Below are 25,650 nucleotides of genomic sequence, written 5' to 3' on the forward strand. Positions count from 1 at the left end.
AATTCTATGAGCCTTTCTCTCAATACAGGATAATTATAACAGAAATAACAATTTCCTTTGGTAATTAATGATAAATGGATGATAAATTATCGTGAATGGCAGATATTAGCGAGAAGGATTAAACTCCTTTGTAGACGATGCTCTGGATGAGATTGAAGCAACATGTAAAGGTTCAAAGAAGGTTTAGAGAACAGTAAGGAATATTCATTAATGATATGTCGAGTCTTCAAAAAATAGTATTAAAATTGGTTCCTACAAAATTTAAATAATTAATACTGATTAATTTGTAACAAGAATTTACATATTCATTCCACTAAAATTACTTTCCCACTGAAAGATTCAAATCCCCCTCTCGTCAAATATCTACTATCAATCTTTCGAGCCCTAATACAATACTACATAATTTGTCGCATAAGCAATAAGTAAATTCTACTGTATGGGGAAAAATATTTAAAGAATTCACTTAGAGTTTCCACAGAATAATAATAAAATTCATTCCTAAAATATATATAGACAGACCAGAGCAATTCGTCGTTGTTGTCAGCCATTCGGTGTCAGCGGTTTAAAGGGATGGCCGATATACACCGCAAAACATCCCCCATCGGTGAGCCACACGGACTGTCTCTAGAACGCTTTTAGAAATAATGAGGACCGGTCCTCTCTTTCTTCCACTTTCTTTTCCTCTCCCCTATTCTCTTTTTATCTGGCCTCCCTCGCTTCGTTGGGCTTTCATTTATTGCCTGATTTATCGCTGGCCGTGCCGCGCTGCGAATATATTTTATCTCCGTCGAATTTGATCCTGAAATACGGCGACGCGGCCAGAAATAGTTGAGACTTCGCCCTCCAACGACGTAGATTTATGCAAAGATCCTTAAACCCGCTACGTTCGCGAAGAATTATCAATATGCAATTAGCATTGGACCTCTTATCGCGTTGATTTTAATGAACTTCCGGTTCATTTGCTTCGCAGACTGACTTTACGATGCGTATCAGGGAGAAGTTTTGCCTTGGCGAAAACGAGGAACGACGCTAACGAACAGGCTAAGATCACTGAGCTACATTGTTCTTAAGTTGAAATCGTTCCTTGTGCTAAGGTAAAATTCGGACAAGAATTATTTTAAGGAAGTTCTTTCAGGGTATTTGGGAGGAAAAGAATATTTCTGGTTGAAACTTTCAATGAATCGGGTTACACCAATTTGGATGTACAAATTTCTGGATATCTGGCGGAATAAGACTCCTCACTGTTGCATCACTTGATTAAAAATCGTAGGAACATAGGTATACATTTGATTCTTAAATTAGTAGATGTTTTCGCAGTTTGCTATTAATTTGCAAACTTTATTTGAACTAGTAGAGCTGAACTTCTTTTATCGTCAAACTTACTGTCGTGCTATATATGGTATTCTTCTTGCAAGATTACACTAATAATGTAACTTCAATGGTCTAAGAACATCCGTAATGGTTTCATTGAAGTTCATGAAACGCAAGTTCATTGATTCTACGCCACTACTTACGATGTTCTTCGTATAGATTCAAATTCGGATTAGCGGATTCAATCGGCACGAATATTCACTTAATCATTCCTTAACCACGAATGAACTTTCAATGAATGAACTTTCACATAACTGATATTCTATCGTAATTGAAAATCAACTGATAATATAAGCTAAACTGAACACGTTGTACACGTAAGATGATCAATACACGATTAATGTAAAGTTGGCGTATAACTTTCAACCGAGCCATACTAAGTTGGAACACAGGAAAGTATCTTCGGCGGCGTTGTCATAATCTTTTCGACAGTCTCGACCTTATTCAGGAACATAAAGTGGCAAGTAAGAGGAAGCTCATGACTTTCATAAGCCTTTGTACGTCTTCCCGTATAGAAGCAGTCACGCGTGCGACGTCGCAACTTGTTAAAATTCTATCGTGATTTCGAACTGTTGTTGGTAGCCCATATGACGATAGCTGCTACTGGAAGGAAAACCGAAAGAAACGTTGCCAGCGGGCCGGATAATCTCACGGCACGGATTATTGAGCACGTTCGGCGGCAAGTTCCTTTCCGTTTGCCTCGGATAAACCAATAAACTCTAACTTCATTTAAGGTAAACCCTTACGAGCTTCATGCCCGGTGCTATTCGACTTGCCCCGGTGATTCTGCTCGTTCGAAAATCCTCGTTCCACCCCGTTCAACGAGCCGATTAAAACTTTCTTTCCACTGTAAAGAACTTTTGTATCCATATTCCCGCGAACCTCGAATGTTCCCGACCCGAACGCTATTATCGACCGCGGTTGCCTTTCGTTCAGCTACTTTCCTATTTATACAACATACTTTCTCCGGCTAACCAGCTGCATTATAAATCTCCAACTACCTAACCACTTTGTGTGTACAGCGTAGAGACGTAGAGGTAGAAACATTTACAAGAAGGGCGGCAAACAAGAACAGAGGGAACTCACGAATGTAATGTCTTTCTTTCGACAATACCTCTGTATAAATAATCGATCTCCGAACGTAGGTTTCGACAGATCGGTAACTAGCTCTCCAAGGTTTTTCTTTAATGCAATCAATTTGATATAAAATCGCGAGCTCGTTTCCGCGATACCGAATCGAGAATTCTCTCTACGCAAGGGGAATGGTATAGGTTGTAAAGTTCGTCATTGCCGATTCAAGAATGTTCTTCGTGGTTCCGTTTGAATATCGTACGCGGGTCTTAACCGTTTTTTCGAACGTTCCCTCGTCTATCGAGCACTCAAACGTTTTGGGCAATGGGAGAGTGGAAGAAGTTTCTCAACCGTTCGCTGAGAATTGCGCATAGAACAATCGACAGTGTTATCTCGCGGAAAATCTCGCTCCATCGAAATACTCAGTGAGAATGGTTGATTCGACTGGTAACCTCCTCCTCTCTGGTTACGCGGTTCCAAGAGACAGTTTCCAGGGGCGCTGGCCCGATTCGTCTGCACGGTCTGCAGTTCATTGCTGAGCATGAATAAAACCACTCGGCGAACGGCGCAATTCCACGGATAAAATTTTACAGGACCCTGTAAAACTTTATGTAACAATCGATTGCTAAAAGTTTTCCTTCGGATTCTTTAGTTTCTCTGTGGTTTTTGGGAGGGACATTTAGAAGAAGCGTTAGCCTGGATTCAAGTATTTAGTTCGCTGTTTTCTATCTTACATGTACGTTAGGTTTGCGTATCAGATTTTGCAAGAATTATAAATGGTACGTTAAAAATTCATCTATATAAAAATATACGTATAATATACTTTATATATTTATATTGCATATTTTGCTTCTCGTTTGAAATTCTTCGTATTTTTTTAAATTCCAATCTATCTCCACATTTATTTTTGAAGCATTGAGCCTCTAAAGAATTTTAAACATACATTAATATATGTATTAAATTTTCAATATGTTCATATGTTGTATGATGTTCAATATGTAGATTTATTATTCCGGTCGCTAATCCTTTTCACAATAAAATCATAATGACAAACTCGCGATAACAACGAATAGAAGAATCGAGATAAAACGAAGCCTGAAGTATTTTTCGTAACTAACAGCAAAATAAGATGAATCTGTCTAACGAGTGTGGTAAAGTGCTTCAATCTTTTCAAAATTTCAGCGGAGCGTTGTACGCTCGTGGAATGTCGTAAGGAAGAAAGTTTTCGTACACGAGCGTTACGTAGTCGACGAAAAAGCGACGAAAGAAAGCTTTGCCAATTACGAACTCTGTTTTCTCCCTTTTTTCCTCCAGCCTCGGAATATTCTGACTAACGACCACTGTCTAATAGACACTGATGCTGACAAGAAAAATTGTACAAACAGCCGAACTAGGGATCACTTTTTAGCCAGGAGACTTTTTTGAAGTGCCTGTCGTGGTTTCAGGGAGATGGCCAGGATTGATGAGGTGCACTGAGAAAATATTCTTTTCGCACTCCAAGTGGTAGACAACTTAGCCGTAGACGTTGCATCCTTCAAAGAAACGAGATCTTTAATTTTCTGTAATGACAAAGTGAACGTTCAAAGTGTCTTTAAATGCGGACGCTGAAGAAATCGAATTCAATATATTTCCCGGTAGAATGAAAAGACGTCTTTGAGCAAACGGCGTGCCGTATAATTGATAATAAGTATAAAGGAGTAGCTGTAATTTTCTTTTTCATAATTCGAACGAACGCTTGGTTTTATAGAATGGTCTGTTAACTATCGTCCGGAAAATTTCATTTATTATTCCATGGAAATTCTGTAGTTCTGGGCATTTCGCAACTTTAAATAGTCTTTAATTTTAGTTTGGCAGGTTATGAAATATTTTGTTCTTCCTTTTTTATTCAGGCTTGAATATTCTTTATATAGAATTATTAATAATATTCTTGCTAACTTTCATACAGAAATCCGTTTATTTTCCTTTGATACATTTTCTTTTGTATAATTTAATACCATCTACAGCTGCAGGTATTATTCACATGGGACGTTGGAGAACAATTTCCTTTGAGAAGGAAGACAATATTAATTAAACGTAACATTTACAGTGAAGTAATCAATTAACTGTAAATATTACTTACAAACTTTTATTATTTGTGGCGCAATTATTTCTCTGAATTTTCAGGTCATCGATTTTTAATATTACTTCTCGACGGTCTTGTTGCAGTGTAACTGTATCCATTTTTATTACAAAATGGTGTAATAGTAGTACGAATATAATGAAGAAAATGGGGAAAAAGACACGAAGTTCGACAAGTAGAAAACGAGAGAATTGGGAAACTAAAAATCTCAGGTAGGAAACTAGTAAGGAAATGGGAATATTCGTTCTGGTCCTTCAAGTACTCGGAACTTCAACCAGTGCAATCAGAGATCGTAACAATGACGTATTATATCCCGCATTCCTCATTATTCTCCCTCGAATACGAGAAAGGGAATCTCCTCTACCTTTTACGGTATCCACAATCACGGAGTAAAAGCATATCGAGACAAAGCACGTACATCGATCCACGAATCGATAGCAATATCGTCCTTGTTGCTATGCTTCGAAAATGAACGTTTCGCCACTGCGTCTAGACAAAGATTGTTCGAATTAAATTATTTCAGATATGTCATATTAAAATCGTACATCACAAAATTTAAATCGTATAAAACTGGGAAAATAATCCGAATAGAATTATTGGAATTATTGGTGTATTAGAAACAAGACTTTTGGGAAAAATTCCAAAAAGTTTCCTGGTGTAGTAATATAATTTTATATTTTTTTAATTTTACTTGAGCAATTTAATGAACTAATAAGATAACAAACACCAAAAAATAATATTAGTAGCGTATTTTAATCTAAATAAATATTAAATACATTATTCGTAAGCAGACGACAATTATTCATGAATTTGTACTTTATACAGCAGTTTCTAAATGTGTTACGTGAGAAATATTCGTATACATATTATTCCAAGTAAGTTTCCTCATTAACCGCTGCTCGAAGCATTTTACGGCAACATGTTAAACTATAATTTCTAAAAAGTTGACATTTTTTACTGAAAGCGAATCGTTTCTGTAATAACGTGTGTATGTATACATATATATACGCAACGAAGAACATTTCTAACATTTCTTAATATATTTTTCACGATTAATTCAATTAAAACCTAGACAGTTTTCAGACGCTCGATTCCAACAACATTCAGTCATAACAAAACTCAGAGTTCTATCATGAATTATGAATTTTCAGTGACTTCGTGAACGTTCTACTTCTACTTAGTATCGTAATGTAGAAGTTGAAATATACGTAGTCTCAGAAACGAATGAATCATTATGCACTTGGTACATTAAAATGTTCTATCTTTATCCCGGTATCAATGTTATCAAATATTAACAAATCTCCCAATGAGAAAATTCGAAAAGAAAAATAAGGAACGACTCGCTACGTGTAAATATACGTATATGATAATAAACCCAAAAAGATTAATATGAAACCTACAGAGCAACTAATATTATGATAACCAATATTTTGAAGATAATCGCGTAACTACAGCACACATTTAGTTACTAAATCGAATTAAAAAGCAGTTTAAACAATGTCAAACTACTTAACAGCGTATTGAATTTTAAAATTGCTTTCCTTTGAAATACAGAAAGCATGACTTGTCGTATTTCTCTCCAGTGGTTCCATTTATATAATAGTCCATAAAGAAATTAATTGCGAAGATATTTCTGATACAGAAAAACCCATATCCTGCCTGAGAAGATAAAATGTAATTTCACTAGCAGCGAAAGTGTTAGCAGGTTGTTATTAGATCGTGGGCAGCGATTACGCGTCTCTGGCGCAGCTATCGTCGAGCTATTCTACTTATTCCACTGCGCGACATGTCACAGCCGCCATTCGTTGGACGAGCATCGTTCCAAAGCCATAACCGTGGAATATAGCGTGCGTGTATACAGATTTAGCTTAATCACAGTCTGTTAATCAGCTTGATAACAACTTGCAGGAAACGTGCTTACGAATTCTGGTCGCCACAGGCAATTCCCCGGCGTACAATCATTAACGGTATTGTCCGTCGATGGAAGATGTCGTTGCATGCGCGTTAATTATCCTTTTTGGCACGAAACAAGGATTACCAGAGGAGAATATAATGAAGTCTTGGCAAATTCACGTGCCAAAAATATCAAATTCATAGGTGGCTATGTCTAATTAATCCGTCGACTGTTCGAAAGTATTCATCCAGGAATATCTGCGTGGTTGCACGTTTGTCGCGAATTTTCATTCAACCACGTTCTCATTTCAATATAATAATATAATTCCTCCATCCGCTCTGTCACTTTCCTCGTTCTCTGGTCTCGCTGCTTCCTCCTTCGCGAATACGTTGAATACTCGCTTTGCATCGTTAGCGAGCGTATTGCTCGAGTTTTAGCGTGGAATCGACTTCATCCGAGATATTATTAAAAACGACGCGCATTCAAGATTTTCATTAAAGCTGTCATGTTTCATGTTAACAAATACACGATCGCCAAGTAACGCGGAGTTAGAGGGATTTTGCTTACTCTCTATACCTTGTTGCATACGTGTATGGGTGTACAGGTTTTTCTTCGATTTTATATCAAATTCCTTTTGAAATATCGTTCAATTTAGAATCTGAGCTAGTTTATCAGTAAGTATTTGATGGTGATTTTAATTCTAGGATATAAATGATAATCTCAATGTTCTTTTAACACGAACAAAAATTTTCCACCTTTTGCAGGTTTTGTATTTTTATTTAGGATCGAATCGTTGAACTGCTTAAATCGTCCAAGTCGTTCGATTCAATTGTACTCTGCAATCTGTTAAGATTGTATAATAATAAATAATGTTACCACGGTACCACTTCATCATAGCACTTGATAAATTATTCATTGTTTACTATACTTATTATATAATATATATAAGTGAGTGTATCTAATAAAATGTACAAGATTTACATTTTTGAAATTGCACTGCCAGCAACAATTTTGCTAAAAAATAGTGTGAAGCTGGAAGTGCGGCACTTGTCTTAATTAACTTGTTACAAAAGCAGAGTACCGCGTTATTACCGCAATCTTGTAACATTCTTCCTTTTATGTAGTGTACACTAGTGTACGTTATAAAATTGTAACTTTATTATTCAGTTCTGTAGGTAAAGATACTAAGGCATTTAACGACTTCTTTTAGCTAGAGAACGCTGTAATATTCGTGCGTTTAACTAAACTGTAGATTTTTGCATTTATATTTATTCGTTATAATATTTAGTACCTAAAAAGCATTTCTGCCAAGGTATTAACTTCTTTTAGTTATGATCACAAAAATTTAAATCTGTATAAATAACCGCAGTCTACTCATAATTAATGGACAAAAGGCAAATTTAGAAAAAAGATTTTACTTTCTTAATAAATCATATTAACGGATAAATACAATTTGATTTCCATCATTTCGAAAATATCGGATGATTACGTGCTTTTACTTACAATTTATTATGGGCTGTAATTTTCATTAAACATTCCGAACTGCGGTTTAGCTTCTTGCTGATATATAATAGCATAGAAATGTTAATAGCAGACTGAGCTCGTCGCTTTTGCATAAACCTTGTGTCGTTTCAATTTAATATAATGTAGTGACTGATTAAATTAGAAATAATGGAACGTTTATGCCTTTATTATACTCTGTTTTCGTTGCACATGCTAGTGTATTTCACGTACTAACAGTTGAGAATAATTACATAATTTCGACGTATTTCCAACGTTTCCTTTAACGTTCCTCCAAGTAAAAGTATCTTCTATTATTGCGGAAAATTGGAACTAATAGAAGATTGTACTTCGATCAAACCAAAATTACATTCTTGGTTACAAAATCCGAATTTACAGATTTATAAATTGCAAGTCTTATTTAAATGCATTAAGAAATCATACTTATACTTTGATATTCATGTAAATCACATAACTTTTAATATTAAATGTCTAGTTTCTATGTGTTTATAGTTACACTGATATTGATGAACACCATCTCGTATAATTCCCTTGATAGTCATTAATCCAACTCAAACAGGTCATCTTCCTAAGTAGTTTGCTCGTAAACTATAGTTCTAAGCTGTAGTTAATAACCAATCCATAACGATAACAGTGTCAGTAATAATTAAGACAAGGGTCTAAAGACCTACCTCCTCTAATATTTAGTGTCTTCTATTGAAAATTTGCATGTATTAAAGATATTTAGTCCAAAATTCCAGAAACGTTTACATCTATCTTTCCATTTTCTTGCATTTTGTGCATTAATATTTATAATCGTTCCAATAATTTCAAAAATTAATTAAACCCTCATATATCATATTAATCTATAAAATACGTATAATTAGTGTAATTAAAACTTAGATTCGGTAGAAATGTTCAATGTTAGAATGCCTCTACTAAATTTAAAGAAATGGAACTTTTATCCTTGTGTCATTTTCCTAGCTATACAAACGTACATATATTTTGGATGAGAAATTATTTCCAACCCTGCTCACAGCCAAATGCACACGTGCGTGAGATTACAAATGAACTTGTTCATCTCGCGAGATTGGAAGAACTCATAGTGTATCCTATATGCGTGAAAACGTATGCACCCCTATATCGGCCGAAAGCAAGCCTACGAAACAGCAATGGCCACATTGATGAATTGAAATATCGATTTGAAGTCTCAATGGTCCTGCATTGTACCAGACAGAACGGAAAACCTGTTGATTTTATGAAGAATACCCTCGAAGGAATAGCAAATTCGATGGTGCTTCATTTTCGTTCATTTGAAAGTTCAGTTTATTATTTAAAAAAGAGAGGAAATCACAGTTGATTGAATTAATAAAACAAAAAGGTACTTTTCATTCAGATTTCAAATTTTTTCTACGCAATTGTGGCGATTGTTCTAATTATTAAAGTTACTTGAAATTGGTTATTGAGAAGTTCTTTCTTCTTAAACTTTAAAGTTCAATGGCTGCTACTTACGTTTAAAATACTAAAAAGTGCTCATACCTACCAACGGCTCTACCGTATTATACAACTGTTTATTCAGTCAAATATTCACCAGAGTTTATGCAATAGAAATAAACATTTATGAAAAGAAATTGAAAAGTGAAATTTCCTTTGATTTACCAACAAACCGAGCTCAGTTTTAGAGGATTAAAAACTGAAAGACATTCTGGACCTTTGATCTTTGCATTACAGAAATATTTACAATCACGTTTTCATGAATAAATCCATCAAGGAAATTATTGTTAAAATCTTAAAAATAATCTTTGACATCGACTCTTCTAACGAAGTCAGTATCAATCTAACAAGTAGATAATATCAATTCTCGCATTAAGACAGCTTACTTCGAGCTAAAATCGCCTCTGTTTAAATTATAATGATGCCATTTACAAGCTGTGTTATCGCTAAAAGAACATCACAAGCAAGATGAGAATTCGTTACAATTTCCATAAACACCTGTATTACATAAATTAAACGAATTTTTTCGTCTTCTTTTTGGCCTGCATTCGCGTTGCAGGTGTCATAATTAACGCGGTGGACCGCGGTATAATAAAGTATGACAGACATAATTAACGGCGTTCCTCATTTCGTGCTGCCGCATGCTGGTTTGAAAAGAGCTGAAAGTGACCCGTTCTTATCCCTTCTCACTGTTTTTTCCCTTTTTTCCGCCCTTTCCTCTTCTCATCCCGTTCATTCTCGTTTCACTCTGTCTCCCTCGATTTCTCGTTCTCCATGGGTTCTTTGAGGCCATAAATAATTCAGGTACTTGGGACGTCGTAAAGACATTAACGAAGGTAAAAGCTTTTAAGGGCGAACCCCGGTTGTATCCTGAACTCGTTATGCGGCTCTTAAGATAATAACTCGCAATCTCTGCTCACCAGTTCATTGTCCAACGATACACGGTATTTAGGTTCGACTCGATACCATTTGTTCATAATTGATCCCCTTCGTAACGTGATTCGTTTCGTATATGACGAAGTGGAAATCAGTCAATCGTGTAAGATTTTGACAATTGAATTCACACAGTCACGTATTTTAACTTTTAAATGTACTTATAGTTTCATAATCGATTAAGTTATAAATTTATTATCTGTCGTACGTTTTCATGAGTTGAAATAGTATAATCAAATTTTTATAATAATATACGTAGATTACTATTTTGTGAGAAGTAACATTGGACTGGTTTACATTATCCTGATTATCAATCTTTTGTCATTAAAATATAGTGCTATGTATTGCTAGTGCTATGTCTACTATATAAGAACGTTTTGCATACTCATTACAAGATATAATTTTATTTTGTGCAATTGCATTGTTCTAATAATTATGCATATTCTAATGATTACATCAAATAATGGTAAATTTTCAATGGGCAAATTTGTGGATTTTTCGTGTACGAATTATTGTAAAATTTGAATATTTTTGAAAATTGTTATATCATTAGTCGTGCAAATATTTATGGGCTAGGTAATAGGAAATTTTGCTTCTCATAATATAAAAATATTTTCGCGTAATAAAATTTTATATACGTAGAACGTGGCATTAATGTGTAACATGTATACATAGAATGTTAAATGAAACACTGGTTTAACTTTGACACGCGCTTATTTTCGTGTACTAAATATTAAATGCAGTAGATACTTTCGTATGTAATTATACCTACTTTGTACTCTTACAAGTAATGCATAGTAAATAAGTAATTTACAAAATAATAAGCAACGTTAACATATGAAAGTAAAAGTAGAGTGAACAAGTAATAAATAAATAGTTAAATAAAAATGGCTTCTTTTCAATATAAACATCAAAATTATAAAAATCAAAATTAAATTTTTGAAAGATGACCTTGACATATGAATGTATGAAACACATAGAGATGAGGATTTCTAAAATTTATTTTCCAGACTCAGACCTGCCCAGGTTCGCTGAAGAAATTCAGAACGTGACCGTAAGCAGAGGTCGAGATGCTTTGTTAGCCTGTATAGTGGACAATCTACGAACCTATAAGGTAGGAAAATAAATTATCTATAATTTTTTACATAGAAATAAAATTATGATTATAAATTAAACAAAATTTGAGACAATGGCACATGACATCAAGTCCTCAAATTTATTTTTAACCATTATTAATTGATATTATTGAGCCACAAGTTACTATGGTATATTTTTGGGTACTTAATTTTATTTTCTAGCCCTTATTTTGTATGATAAAGATTTTTAAGCCTTTGGACAGCATACATGATTATCTGAAACCAATTTTTTTAAAAATACGTACATTTATCTTTTAGCTAATTAATAACATAGTATCGAATGTAAAAACATTAATAATTTCATCACATAAAATGTAGAATTTAAAATAAAGGAACAATCTTTAAAATTATTTAATTTAATTTAAATTATTGTAGTAACTTGTAACTCAGAAGTTGAGGATTAACGATCACATTTTGAAATTAACAATGAAGTGAGGGTAATGCTTGACTAAATTTCAAATGCTTCACTTTAGATGTAATTAATGGAACTATCCACATTTATTCAAAAAATGCGAGAAATTATGATGTTAACCTGTTTAGTACCTACATTTTAAGTATCACGTTTAAGGACGTCTTTCAACCATCCATTTCCGAAATTACGTGCTCTATTTTCACAATAGAAAATTACTTCTAAAAAAAAAAAAAAAAAAAAACAACGTTTAACATTTTTGCGAAAAGAACTAAATAGAAAGATGTAACTTTCATGTATTATATAAAACGTATTATGATAAAATTAGCCTGTGGCGATTCATAATCACTAAAATTGTATGCTCCAATATAAACGCAACGAATGAAAGAAAATTTCTCCACGCGTTATCATGTAGAAATTCTATGGGGTGATTCATGGAAATGTGATAGAAATTAAAGAAAACTGTAGGATGAATATTTTACTGTAGAATGAAAAGTTCAGTGTTAATGTTTTAAAATTATCGTATATAACTATACTAAATTGAAGTACATATTATAGTATTCATGATAAGAAATAATTACTAATAGCAACTCGCTACTCTAAAAACTGAAATCTGCAATTATTGTAATCTCGATGCTTTTGACCATAAATAAAGTTAATTTACACGAATGGATTTGTATCCATTGATATGAATTTATATTGTACATACAGAATGAACTAATCTGATTTAATTAAATAATAGAATTTTGTAGCAGAATAGTACATTTTGAAAAATTTTGTAAATATATGTTTTTTGAAGTAAATGTAACTTGTACGACAGATCAAATACGCATGAACACCTTACATGTAAAAACAGATGAAAAAAGTATACAATCATATTTATTTCGTGGCCAGGATCAGCAGCACGTCACTCAACTCAATCTATAAACCTGTCACGTTGTCTCCCATCTAATTCTTTGTCCTATATCCTTTCCACATATGTACAGACGGAAGCCGCATACAAGTCGTCGAATAAACGTACACTAAATTCTGCACGATGAAAGTGAAAGTACAACGAGTACTTTCTCGTGCTTTTCCAGAAATTCGAGACATCCAGTATAAAAATCGTAAATTTAAAATTTGTAAGTTTTCTGGCCAGTTTTACTTTCACCTCCATAAAAAAACGCCTGCGTTTTCTAATTATCTTATACTAGATTATACGCGTTACTAACGAGATTACTATTTGAAATCTAATTTCCAAAAGACTAATTTCAATATTATCCGTATACGACATATTTAATATCGTAAAAGATAATTTCAATCAATAGTTTGCTTCTTACATTCGTTGAAAGTCCCTATCTATTTGTTTGGAGTCTTGTATTTATTTGTTTCTTATCTAAAACATGTTGTATCGTTGTATAAGAAATTTTGGAAATTTTCGAATCAAAGTAGCGCGACAACTTAGTCAGCTTGATACTTAGATAGCTTGATAACTGAGAGATTAATAGTAAGTAGTACGATGACGATGCCAGTCAACTACGGAACTAGAGGTAAGTAGAAGTAGCTTTCGTGCCCACAAACTGCTTATTCACTCTATTATGGATTTACGATATATCTATCGTTATTCAGACTAGAAATACCAGGATCTAATAGTTTATAGCGTTGCCAAAATTGTAATATTCTAATTTCCCATGAATCGATTTTTACGCTTTGATGATCCGTTATCTCCTCTTCTTTTTTTCTTTGGATTAATCTGAATCTCCCATAGCCCCTTTACATTAAGTGAAACCAGAGAAATAGTCCCTATTTGAAGAAATACACGTAATAATAATAATAATAATAATTTCACAATACCTAGGAATTTCAAAATATTCAATTACTGCTAAATATCTCGCGATCCATAGATGTGTTCGAAACCTAAAATTTATATTTCTACACCATTAATTATGATAAAATATTTCTCAAAACTCGTCCCTTGACCAGTATTGGCCCCATAAACATTATTGACCTAACAAATCCATATACAAACAGGTCCCTCTACTCTGAATCCGACCAAAAATCTTAGATCCACGAACAAGTAACTGTCTCGAGGAAGACCATTATTAAGCAAAGCTTTTTTACGCTCCGCTTGAGAATTTCTCACGTGAAGGCAAGGAACCCGAGCCCGTTTGGGTCCGGTGGTAATTCTAACCGTGACTCGCAACAACGTCAACTTCAGCCGGCTGGCTCGTTCGTTACGCCAATGGAAATACATCACGGATGGTGTCACGTTGAATTATTAAAGTAATATGGTAACGACGCCGGTTCACACGATTTTCCCTTAGCCGATGCGGTGTACTCTGTAACCGTAAAGAAGTATCACGCCTTGCGCCACCATCCTCTGCCCCCTTCACAGAAGTTGATATTCCCCAGACGGGGTTACTGGGAACAGGAAACATGCTCCTCTGGAAAAATTATCGCTGGTCTGCTTCTTAACGCGTCTGGAATATCGTAATTCTGGACTCCAGGTATCAAGTGAATGAAAAATTTACGTAAACGTGCACAGATCTGCTTGAAGGTAGAATGTTAGAAAGTTTCAATTATGATTCTTGTTGTAACTTCTCTTTTTTAACAGGTAAATTAAATTTTTAGAGTGATTTAAAGCGTTTAATTGGAAATATGATATTTGGCTTGGGTTACACGTCTAGTATAAATTTTTAATTCACTTACGCTTTTTGGATTATTTTCGATCTATTAGGGTCTAGTGTTAAAAGGAATAAGTGCTTTTCGGTGCTTTATTTAAAATAATAAATTTGTAGAACAGAAAATCATTTTATTATCGGTATACTTTTAAAGCATGTATTATTTTGGCGAAGAATGGTGTATTTTAATTGCGGATCATTTTTACTCTCTTTATCATCTATTTACGTTAATTTACTTGTTAGCTTCTCATTCCACTGCTCCCAAACTTCGCACTTTCTACTGTAGATGTATTTCAATGTAGATGCGCATAATTATATCTAAAGTGAAGGTATTATGAAATGGAGATAGTAAAGTGTCGAATAGTACCCTAGCGTTCATCGCCAAATAACCTTAAATGCTCAAAAGTTGCAGCACCTACTTTCCTAATAATTAAGTAATTACTCATTTTAGAGGATGTTCGAGCAGACTTTAGGATGCCGATGAGTTGTAACAGTCTAGGTGGTGGCGCATTATATAAATCACACTTAGTTTGAACGAAGTGCTCTCATCGTACTTTATTTTATATTAAATAACTTTGCATCATTTTGCATCTCATTTTTCGGCGAATATTAACTTTTAAATTATTCTATGTATCTGTGTAATTATTTGGAGAAAAATTCTTAAATAGTTGATCGCTTTTTCATGGTAGGTACAAGTTAATTTTTAAATGCTAATCATCTTTCATTAGGGTTTTCACTTTTTAAAAAATGTATCATTAAGTTAATATTTGAATCTATGTTTGCTAATTTATAATGAGTTTTGTATCGTATTGATAAACTTTTCAACGTGATTTTTGTAGTAAATTCATAGAAATTTGACAATAACCATTTATACAACATTTGATTGATAAAGGATAAGCACAAAAGTTTCCTTTAATATTACACGATAGCTAATATGCAATTTTCCAAACTTGTTAGAAATAGAATTCTCGGTAGTCATCATCCGTCAATATTTAATACAAAATTATGAAATAAGAATTACCTAATTCTATCATCTAACTAAAAAGTATCTCATTTAAAATGTTAAGTCAACCTTTATGGTTTTCTTTAAATATTAGATTATAAAAATGGAGTATCGTAATATAAAGATCTTTGAACTTTTAACGTATTTTCTATCCCCCCAAGAGATTTTAGTCACATAGAAGGCATAGCGATGAAGGAAAGAAAATGGGGTAGATTCTAAGCCTTCTTATACTTACCCCTCCATTCGGCGTATTCTGTGAAAGTTTCGAAGATCCACGAAAGATACGGAATACAAGCCAGCCAGTATATTGGATTAAGCGGCCGATAAGAACGAAACGATGTTGCATAGGGTGTCCAAAGCTCCGCGAAGGGAAACATCACGGATCGAATGGATCGAAAATGTACGCGCGAACAATCCCACAAGCGAATTTATGCTATCGAACACTTTATTTCTCTTGGCTTCGATTTTCCAGCTTATAATATTAATCAATGATTATATTATAAGAATAGATATATTGATGGAAAATATATTCTAAGAAAAAGATCGTGGAAAATTTTGGAAATATTTTCAGAATTTCGAATGATTGAAGAAAATCTATTTTAAGCAGCAAAATACGTTTTTTCGAATCTTTTCCTCTTTTTCAAAATAATTTCCTGATGCAGAATAAGGTAGAAAGTGTGAAATAATTAGATTCTATTAACTGCTACGACTTTCTTAGTAACACCAAAGCCTATAAAACATCGTGTTAAAGAAAACATGAACATTTTGCCATCGAACGCGGTATAATAGAAAACTTCGTTAATCTTTTCCATGGTCTTTTCCTTCTTCCGAAACAAGATTTCCTTTCAACGTATACAAGGTAAAAGATTTTTTCGATACGCCGTAGAAATTACGTTTAAGGAACATGCAAGGATATTTTGTCGCACGTAATATTTATGAAACACGAGAGAAAGTAATGAGACACTTATAATATAAATATTATTTTATTCGATTATTTTAAATACAGTTTATGTTACAATGAATAATTCTTATTATTACAGGATATTGTATGTAGGAGTATTTTTATAATTAGAATTGATATTTATGCAAGGGTGTATAAATCACACGCAAAAATATACTCGTTATGACAGTTTGTTCTAATATTTTCAAGTATACTAGTTAAAATAGCTAATGAATTAAATTTATTCCATTAATATTTAAGTTAATTTTATGCATATTTATATCCATTCTATAACATTCGTATTTAATATAACAGGAAATTTAAGGGAGTGTTGACGTTCTTTACGTCTGGATTTGAAATAATTATCCTAGTTGGCATTATGTTGTTACGTAATCCCTGTGATGCTTCTCATACTAATCTCGTGTAACAAATCTCCATGTTGCCATTCCGCGAACACCCTCCGATTACGCTAAGCCTTTCCTGTGCATTTTCGCGAAGCATGTTTGATTATTAGAAGCTCCTTACGAAACGAGCACAACATGCGACGATATTAAATAAATGACGTAATACACTTTTTATGTTCATTAAGTACAGTAATTTCCACGTTACTTTTACAAAATAAAGAATTAGATTTAGAAAATGGACAAGATTCTTTCAAAGGAACTTTAATTTAGAATTTGAATCACCTGGCTTGACCACTAGACTGAAACTGTCTGTCTTTTATTTGTCAGAAAGAACAATTATAATATATTAATGAATGAGTATATAAAGAGATCGTTGAAAACTTAATGGAGTCAAGAAAAATGACTGAAAATGACGTTTAGATATCACTAGCTAGAAAATTTTTTAATAACCTAAGTAATTAAGCTGATATTCAAGTGACGAAGATAAATGGTTTTCCCTATAAAGTATGTATAACTTTCCACGAGTTTACTCCCACTACGAGCTTCCATTTTTCGCACAGCATTCTCCCGGTGAAATGTTTGATGTTAAGTATTACACGAGTTCACTAGTTTTGAGCATTTGTCAAATCCTTAATTAAGTCTCTGCATGAATTTATTTTTATCGTTATTCTGAGAAAATGAAATATTTCGATCATACTCAATATTTTCAAAAACTTATGAATGAAAGAACACAATGAACAAATAAAATGATATTAACAGAATGTATAAACAATGCATGGATATTCATACTTATCGACATCAATTATCATGAAATTTCGTCAAAGAGAAAACTAACACACATGTAGATATTATATTTTAATAGAATTGGGATATTGTACACTTTGTAATATGATGAACGCAAATATAGTCTGTGAACCACTGTATGTTAACCTTAATACTATTGTACTATTTAATTTAATTAATAATAGTATTACCATTTATAAAATAATGAAAAATAATAAAACAAGTAACTCTTTATATTTTATAGCATAATTCCATTTATGATAGCGTTGCCCTTAATATTATTATACGTTTCTTAAATAAACTGTGGTAATCGTGCAGAAACATAAGAAAATTTTCCACTAATAATGTCCTTTCTGCTGAATGAACATCACGTTATCCTAAGCAATCTTCATACACGTGTCCACGTTTGTTTTTTTTTAGGTGGCATGGGTGCGCGTCGATACACAGACAATCCTGTCCATTCACCACACCGTGATCACGCAAAACCCACGGATCTCATTGTCGTACAACGACCACCGAACATGGTACCTTCATATAAAAAAGGTTGAAGAAGTGGATCGTGGATGGTACATGTGTCAGGTGAACACAGATCCGATGAGAAGTCGACAAGGCTACCTGGAGGTTGTAGGTAAGCTCGTTACTACAGCTTGACGTTACTAGAATTTATGATTCTTCTGAAATATTATTTTCTTGATTAAAAAATTTTTATTTGAAAGTAAACTTTCATTTGGAAGGGAGAATAATCTCTATATGTGGAGGAAGAATAATATTACAACATATAAGAAAGGAAGGATCTACAAAAATATTTGATGCTTTTATCATTGTTATTATATTTTATTTTCTTATTCTCACTAGTAAAAATAATTATTCGCAAAACTTTTATTTCTAAACGGATATAAGCGTGAATTCCTGTGTTTTATTTGGAATATGAATGGATTATTCTTCAACGATATATAGCTTTTCCAGAGAAAAAATATTATTCTACCAGGAAATGTATTTTCTAATAAAAAATGATGTAAGAAAATAACTGATGATTCGTCAAAAACGAAACATTTAAACACTGTAAAAGCAATTGACAGCCAAGCATTAGTCAGCTCGATTCAGTTAGTCTTTGAAGCAATTAGGTTTCCAGTTAGTTGTTAAACTAGGTTAGATGTCATCAGGCTTCCAATATTCAATCAGCAACCAAAGTACTTACGTTTCTACAAGATTAGCGACAAATTAGCTTGAAGTTACACTTTCAGGGTGTTAACAATACTATCTATTATCTATCTTATAGTAAAAACTATAATATAAAATGTACATTTTTCTAGTTTTGACATTTTTCTTGTACCATTTTCACGCGTATCTGTAGAACTGACACCAATTTTATCAAAATCCTTTCAAGTTAACATTGAATTTTTACGGTCAGCATATAATATTTTTAATAACAATTTTCATATTTTAACAATCAACCCTGTGGTATCTGTAATTTCCATGGATAATTATAATAGTAACTTCTGTCAATTCAAGAGTCTAATTACTTTTAAGACAACAGTATGGATAGTATTAAACTAGGTCAGCATTTATAATCAAATTTTAAATATAACAAAACATTATGTTGTATACATTTCTAATAGTAACCTATACTATATTCAATTTCCATGTAGTGTATTAAATCGATAAAAAAATATTTCTCGCAACTGTTTGAAATGTAACGAATGCAAAGCAGAATTTCCGCTCTTCTTTTCCAAACATGCAACTATGGTGTTCGTCACGTTTTGAATCACCGCTGTTGGATTGTCAAAAATGAGTTTTCCATAGTTATTGGCGCTGAATAAACTTTCATTAGAAAAATTTTTGAATATCTATTTTTTTGCAGAGAAAAGCACGAGTTTGAACTTTTTCTGTTTTCTGTTGAAAATATACACCATTTTTGCAGAATAATAAACAAAAAAAAACAGCTCACTTTTCATAATTAGTATTCTCTCCAAATATATAATTTTTTATATTATTTTAAAGTAAAGTATTACATACTTTCGTTTGAAAAAACTTCTGAATAATAAAACCTTTCTTGTAATGAAACCAAATAATTCAGTGCGTTTATTCGTGCCTCATTAAAAATTTCGTTATGATGTAAAAGTCTATGAAACATTGAAAGAAGTTCTTTTAAATTAGTATTGATTCCACGGATACGCAGGTTAAGTTTAAGAACTAGATCGCCGTGTGGAACATAAAAGACGATTATTCATTTGATTTCCACGTGTTTTTTTTTATCGCAGTGCCGCCTTCCATTATCACGAAGGAAACGAGCACAGACATGGTCGTCCGCGAAGGCTCGAACGTGACGTTGACGTGTAAAGCTTCAGGCTATCCTGAACCTTACATCATGTGGCGCAGAGAAGATGGAAAGAACATAAACTACAACGGGGATAACGGTGAGTTTCGATCAATGGTTTCTTCCTAAATTTTACCACAGTACGAATACGAGAAATGCATTTTTTAGAGGGGAGACAAAAGCAATTTATTCGTTTGAAGATTGGTTCAGTTCAATATTTTAGATATCGCACGTTACACTAAATTTTCCGTGAAAAACATTAAGTTTGATTTATAAACGTTACATGATTTCGATGACATGATTAGATCATATAGACTCGATAGAGTAGGAGATCAATACCATTGTCATTTATGAGAATTTGGAACGTAACGAGGATTAGGATCTCCACTTAAAGCCTTAGAAAATAGTGCGTAGGGTTCATTAATTAAGATTTCTACATTCACCTAATCTAAATTAGAAATTTGTGTTAGCGATAACGTGATTCTGAAGCTTCTTTATTAAAAATTGACTGGATATTTCAATGAATTATGCAAATAAGAAAGATTATGTTACGAGTATCATGTGCAGTTGTGAAAATATGTGTGATGTTTGGATCTTTTTTTAATGATTACTGACGCTGAGAGGTGTGCGATTAATTATGTTTACAAAAACTGAACGTGTGAAAGTGTTATTATCATATCAGATGGATGACGGATTTCGCTAATGAGTCGATTGACATTTTCATTAATTACGTCGTATATAATGATTCAGTCACGAAGGAATTGTTAATTTCGCGCCAGGGATTTATAATTTTCGCGATAAAACAAGATCTAAATTCGATTCACACGACGTATTCAGTAAATTAATGGCATTAATGGTAAATTAATTTAATACTTCACCAAATTAGCTTCGAATTGATGAAGAGCCAATATCACACCGTCTTTCGTCTATGAAAATCTCTTTTGTCAATCTCTAGTACATTTTCATACTTAATATATAGAATATCAAAATTCAAATTTTATTTGTCCGTCTTTTAATCAATAATATTTCAAACTAGTAATTCTGAATAATTGAATTATATTTAATTTCGTTAATATCATTAATAAACATATCATTAATAACATTTTGTAAAAACAACCATGCTAAATCTTCCTTAATATTTTAGAATGTTAGGACATAAATCTTAATTAAAATATATCTATTGATACAAAGTGGCTATAATAATAAAAAGGTAATTCATAAAACTAAATGTAACAATTAATTACACGTGAGAAAAGAGGAAATGAAGTATAAATTAGAGATTTAAATGATTAATTATTGCTAGGGCATTGGTTAGCAATATAATTATTCACGAATACGGTATGTCTGGCTCTTATTGTGAAACTCTGGTGTGAAATGTATTCAAGAGTTGATTCGTCGTTTCCGGATAGTTCTCAGTTCGACAATCGATAGCCGAACGGATACAGGTAACGCCGTTTCACACACGATATCGCTTTTTCGGATGCTACACAAAAAAGCAAACGACTAAAACGATCCTTCTTTTCTATGTCAAACTTGCCCGGAGTTTATATTCACTTTATCTGTATTCAGCTCCGACATTTAGCTACCTATTTCGTTAAGTTCTCGATTTACCTTTCACAAAATATGTACGGTTATGCTTGTAAAGTATGCTAGTTAAAATAAATTAAATATTTCTGTCTGAAATTACATCCTAGAAATTTCATTTAAACGAGATTCCTTTTAATGACGTGAGAAAACAAAATTAGATTTAATTTTATCGCAAATATTTAATTTAATAAATTTAATATCTTTAAAATTAATTTTACAAAATATTATTAATAATATATAAAAATAACATAATTGCATTCTGAAAAGAGGATTAAGAATTGCATAATCAAAAAATAATACAAAGTTACGTCTCGTTCTGCTATTTGAAACGGTGTATTTTGAAAAATAAAGTTAATACCCTTTATGTATTGTTATTGAAAATTTATTCATTATTGGTTATTCATTATTTATTCATTGGTTTTGTTGTACTAAAATACCGGCAATATGCAATGGATTCTTACAAAATGTGGAATTTATAATTAAATCATGAAAAACCCTGGCTTTACTTATAATCAAATATTTCAGTTATTATTAATAAATGAAAAATTATCCATCAGCCGTTAATACGGAATAACCAAATAATCCCTTATTTACATTAGACTAACATTTATATAATTTATTATATTTATTTATTTGAATTGTATTCGAACAATTAGAATATTTCGTAACCTTGTGAAAATTGATCAGTACGTACATAATTAAAATAACATGCCATTATGAGGTATTGAACAATCAAACACATACATATATCCATAGCATGTAAAATTGTAACATCTAAATTTGCATGGCTGGTCTGACGTTTTTGTTGTAACAGAGGTATATATTTGATTGTCTCTAAATTATTATTTTGCTTCGAATGCTAGATTACATGGAAGAACGTGTTCAATGTACCACGTTTCGGGAGTTCCAGTTAGGATACGTTACGCTTCGGACAGCAACTGAAATTTGTGCTGTGTCGGGCAAACAGGCTGTTCCGGAATTTCACAAGCTAAATTGGTTTCAGAAATTGCGATTTCCAGATCTGTTATTATATATCAATAGTAATGGAGTTATCGTTTGAGACTCAATATCGATACGTTAAGAATTCTCGTTAGGAAGTCAATAGATATCCGAATCGTTTTAATCCACATCAAAGTTCCAAAGAGTATGTTGACAGTTTAATAGAAGAATACGAAGGTTACGAAAATTATTCGAGGGAAAAATAGCATAATTACAATAATAACCGTTATGACATTTAATGGATAAAATATAATAATTTCCTAAGTTTCATTCTTTTAATAATGTTTAATCACCATTTTTCTCAACATTCTAATTTATGAAGTTCATCAGAATGCATCTTGTCTGATTCATGCGCATCAATACTACTTAAGAATTTAAACATTATTTCAAATATGTTCGAATCTCCTTAATATCATTTGTCATTTATCATTTAATAATAATATCATTTTATTCGTTATTTGGAGTTCAAATAAAATATTGTTAATTCAATCATAATATTATTGCTGGTTAGTTTAAACAAAGCCATATATTATAAAATAATATAGTATATAGTATAGTATAAAGTTAAAAAATCCAAAATTCCCTACAAGTATAGTTTAAATACATCATACACCATTGACAAGCTTCACAGTGTAAAAACGTCATACTTTTATAAAACACAGTTTAATAAAAGTACATATAACATATGCATATCTCTCGCGCGTCACCAAAAGCTTCTCGTTCAAAAGTTGTCTGAATGCAGAGCAGTTTTGACGGTGCTGTCGATAAGTCGGAAGCAACGGGCGTGCCATCCTTGGCTTAATCAATAAAATCCAACGAATCGATATAACCCATGACGTAAGACTAACGAAAGTTTACGCCGTGGGTATTCTTCGCACGAGGAAACGTTTGATACGTTGAACATCGTAAATAATCGATCACCCTCTTATGGTTCGCGCGCTTCTAAAAATACCTATGCCTCTCAAGAACGCAACCTTCGTGGCAGAGGTCGCCTCGATCGATACTAATTACTTTCTTAATTACTAATTATGAAGGGTATGAGAAGCGCGACAACGCTTTAACTTTCCACCTCTATCTGTCCTTTCCGCTTCGTATCGTCTCATCCTTTTCTTCCCTGTACACGTACAGCCTCGTTTGCACGAACACACAGAGGGAAAAAGGCAGAGAATAAAAGAGAATGAGGGAGAGAGAAGTGGGCAAAGATGTACAGGATAGCGGGACGTCAGACAGTCTGTCGGTTCCAAAGGATTTTCTCAATATCGGATAAAGGCCGGATTTAATTTCTGCTCTAATTTAAATTTTCATTGCCCTCGAGGCATACTCGGGTTCAGACGCTCAGACGAGACTTTCGAAGCTTACGCCTCGCCCTAACTCCACCGTATAAACTGTCACTAATAAATATGTATGCGTCGAATCGTTGCGGCCCTGGATAAAAATGCTCCGTTGCATTATATCATCGCCTGTTCAACGGCCATTACCGATTCACACGGGGGATTAATGTAATTCGAAGGGAACGAGCAAGTGTAGTTGCGAATTTTGTTTAACGTTTATCGTTCCTCGAAGAATGAACTTTCGATTGGATGCAGTGTACAGGATGAAGTCTGTTAAACGTGGTTGGTGAATGCTCTTGAAAAAAGTTATTAGGAAGTTGGTCGATGGAAATGTTTTATTCAGTTTTATAGTTTACCTGAGTCTTTTTTGCGTTATTTATAATGGCGTTAACAACTTGCATAATTTATTAGTATACTGATGTTTATACAAATTCATATCTTTTTGAATATCATTAAGAGATACTAGAATGTAGTAGACGATTGTTTTACTTGTCTACTACATATTATGACGAGTACACTCTATACATTTTCCGCTTACAAATTTTCTATAAATACGTAAGAATACGCAATTTGCTTGTTGGAGATACAAGAAAATGAAAAGTTAAATGGGGTTATATTGTATAATTTCGAGTATTCTAAGTAACTTAAGGCCGGTTTCACACGAAGATATACGTATCGCGAGTTGCGTATTGTGTGAGTGTCGCAATTTATTTTAATGACTCGTCTTACCTTCATACGAAAAATATCGTTGCCAAGATACTTTTTATATGTATTGATTTATTACTTTTTAAATTTTTTCTTATGGTGGGTTTTACATTTAATGGTTGAATGTTTATTGCATTACAGGGTAATGTATTATGTCCTTAGTGTAGCACTCTACAATTCGCTCTTGGAGATATGGAGACGAACGAAATTTTTGTGTCTTATTCTAATTTTAAGAATTATGACTTGATTGGGTCCTGTCAAAAAATGTGATACAATTTATGATATATTTTGTAGAAATTATCTTTAACATGGCCACAGTGTTTCGAATTTTCAAGCTATAAATTAAAGGTAATGAGTCTTTAATAAAAGAGATCACGATAGAATTTTTTAAAAATTCGCTTAATCACCATTTAAATATACATCGTTTTGTTTTAATATTCTGCACAGTTTTCTTCGTGAACAAAATTTTAACTTCCATTAAAAAAATTCAAGATATTCGAGAAATTTGGAAAAGTGACAAGCAATGTGAACAAAATTCGATAGTACAGTATGGTTCAATCATACAGCATTTATTCATTTACCTTTCACAAAAGTTATTACAAAGTTATCGAAGTGGTTTCAGTTGCGTGATTCATCTCGTATGTTGTCTATGGAAATTTTTCGTTTATATTTGACACTATTATTCGAATGAAATTTAAATTCCTGGGCAGAATAAAACGTCGATTATCCGAACGAATAGGGAGACAAATCCGTTTCGATAAACGGTTTTCCAGATAATCGGTTTAGAAGAACCAAAGTTACAAATATGTCATGGGAGGATATAAAACAGTTTTAAAGGTGAATGCTCATTGCACGGAAAAACATGTGATAAAGCGAAATATTCAAAGCAAATTAATTGTTTTAATCGTTTTAAGTTTCGTATTTCTTTTCAAATAAATACTTTAAAGTGAGATTAAATATTTCAATTGAAATAAGGTTAAAAACAATATGATTT

The 25,650-nt window shown here is 32.7% G+C and overlaps 1 protein-coding gene across 6 annotated transcripts in view; it reads left to right on the plus strand.

Moving 5' to 3' along the window:
* Nucleotides 1-25,650, plus strand: part of LOC117231735 (neurotrimin-like) — a 297,752-nt gene that overhangs the window by 241,189 nt on the left and 30,913 nt on the right. For all 6 annotated transcript variants that reach the window (XM_033490447.1, XM_033490464.1, XM_033490472.1 and 3 more), the window contains 3 exons: nucleotides 11,393-11,496; nucleotides 18,138-18,345; nucleotides 19,979-20,134. In XM_033490447.1, the coding sequence (XP_033346338.1) occupies nucleotides 11,393-11,496; nucleotides 18,138-18,345; nucleotides 19,979-20,134 (468 nt within the window). The remainder of the gene's footprint in view (nucleotides 1-11,392; nucleotides 11,497-18,137; nucleotides 18,346-19,978; nucleotides 20,135-25,650) is intronic.

The sequence above is a fragment of the Bombus vosnesenskii genome, unplaced genomic scaffold, assembly GCF_011952255.1.
Source record: "Bombus vosnesenskii isolate JDL3184/JDL3185 unplaced genomic scaffold, Bvos_JDL3184-5_v1.1 scf7180000013263, whole genome shotgun sequence".
Taxonomy (NCBI): Eukaryota; Metazoa; Arthropoda; class Insecta; order Hymenoptera; family Apidae; genus Bombus; species Bombus vosnesenskii.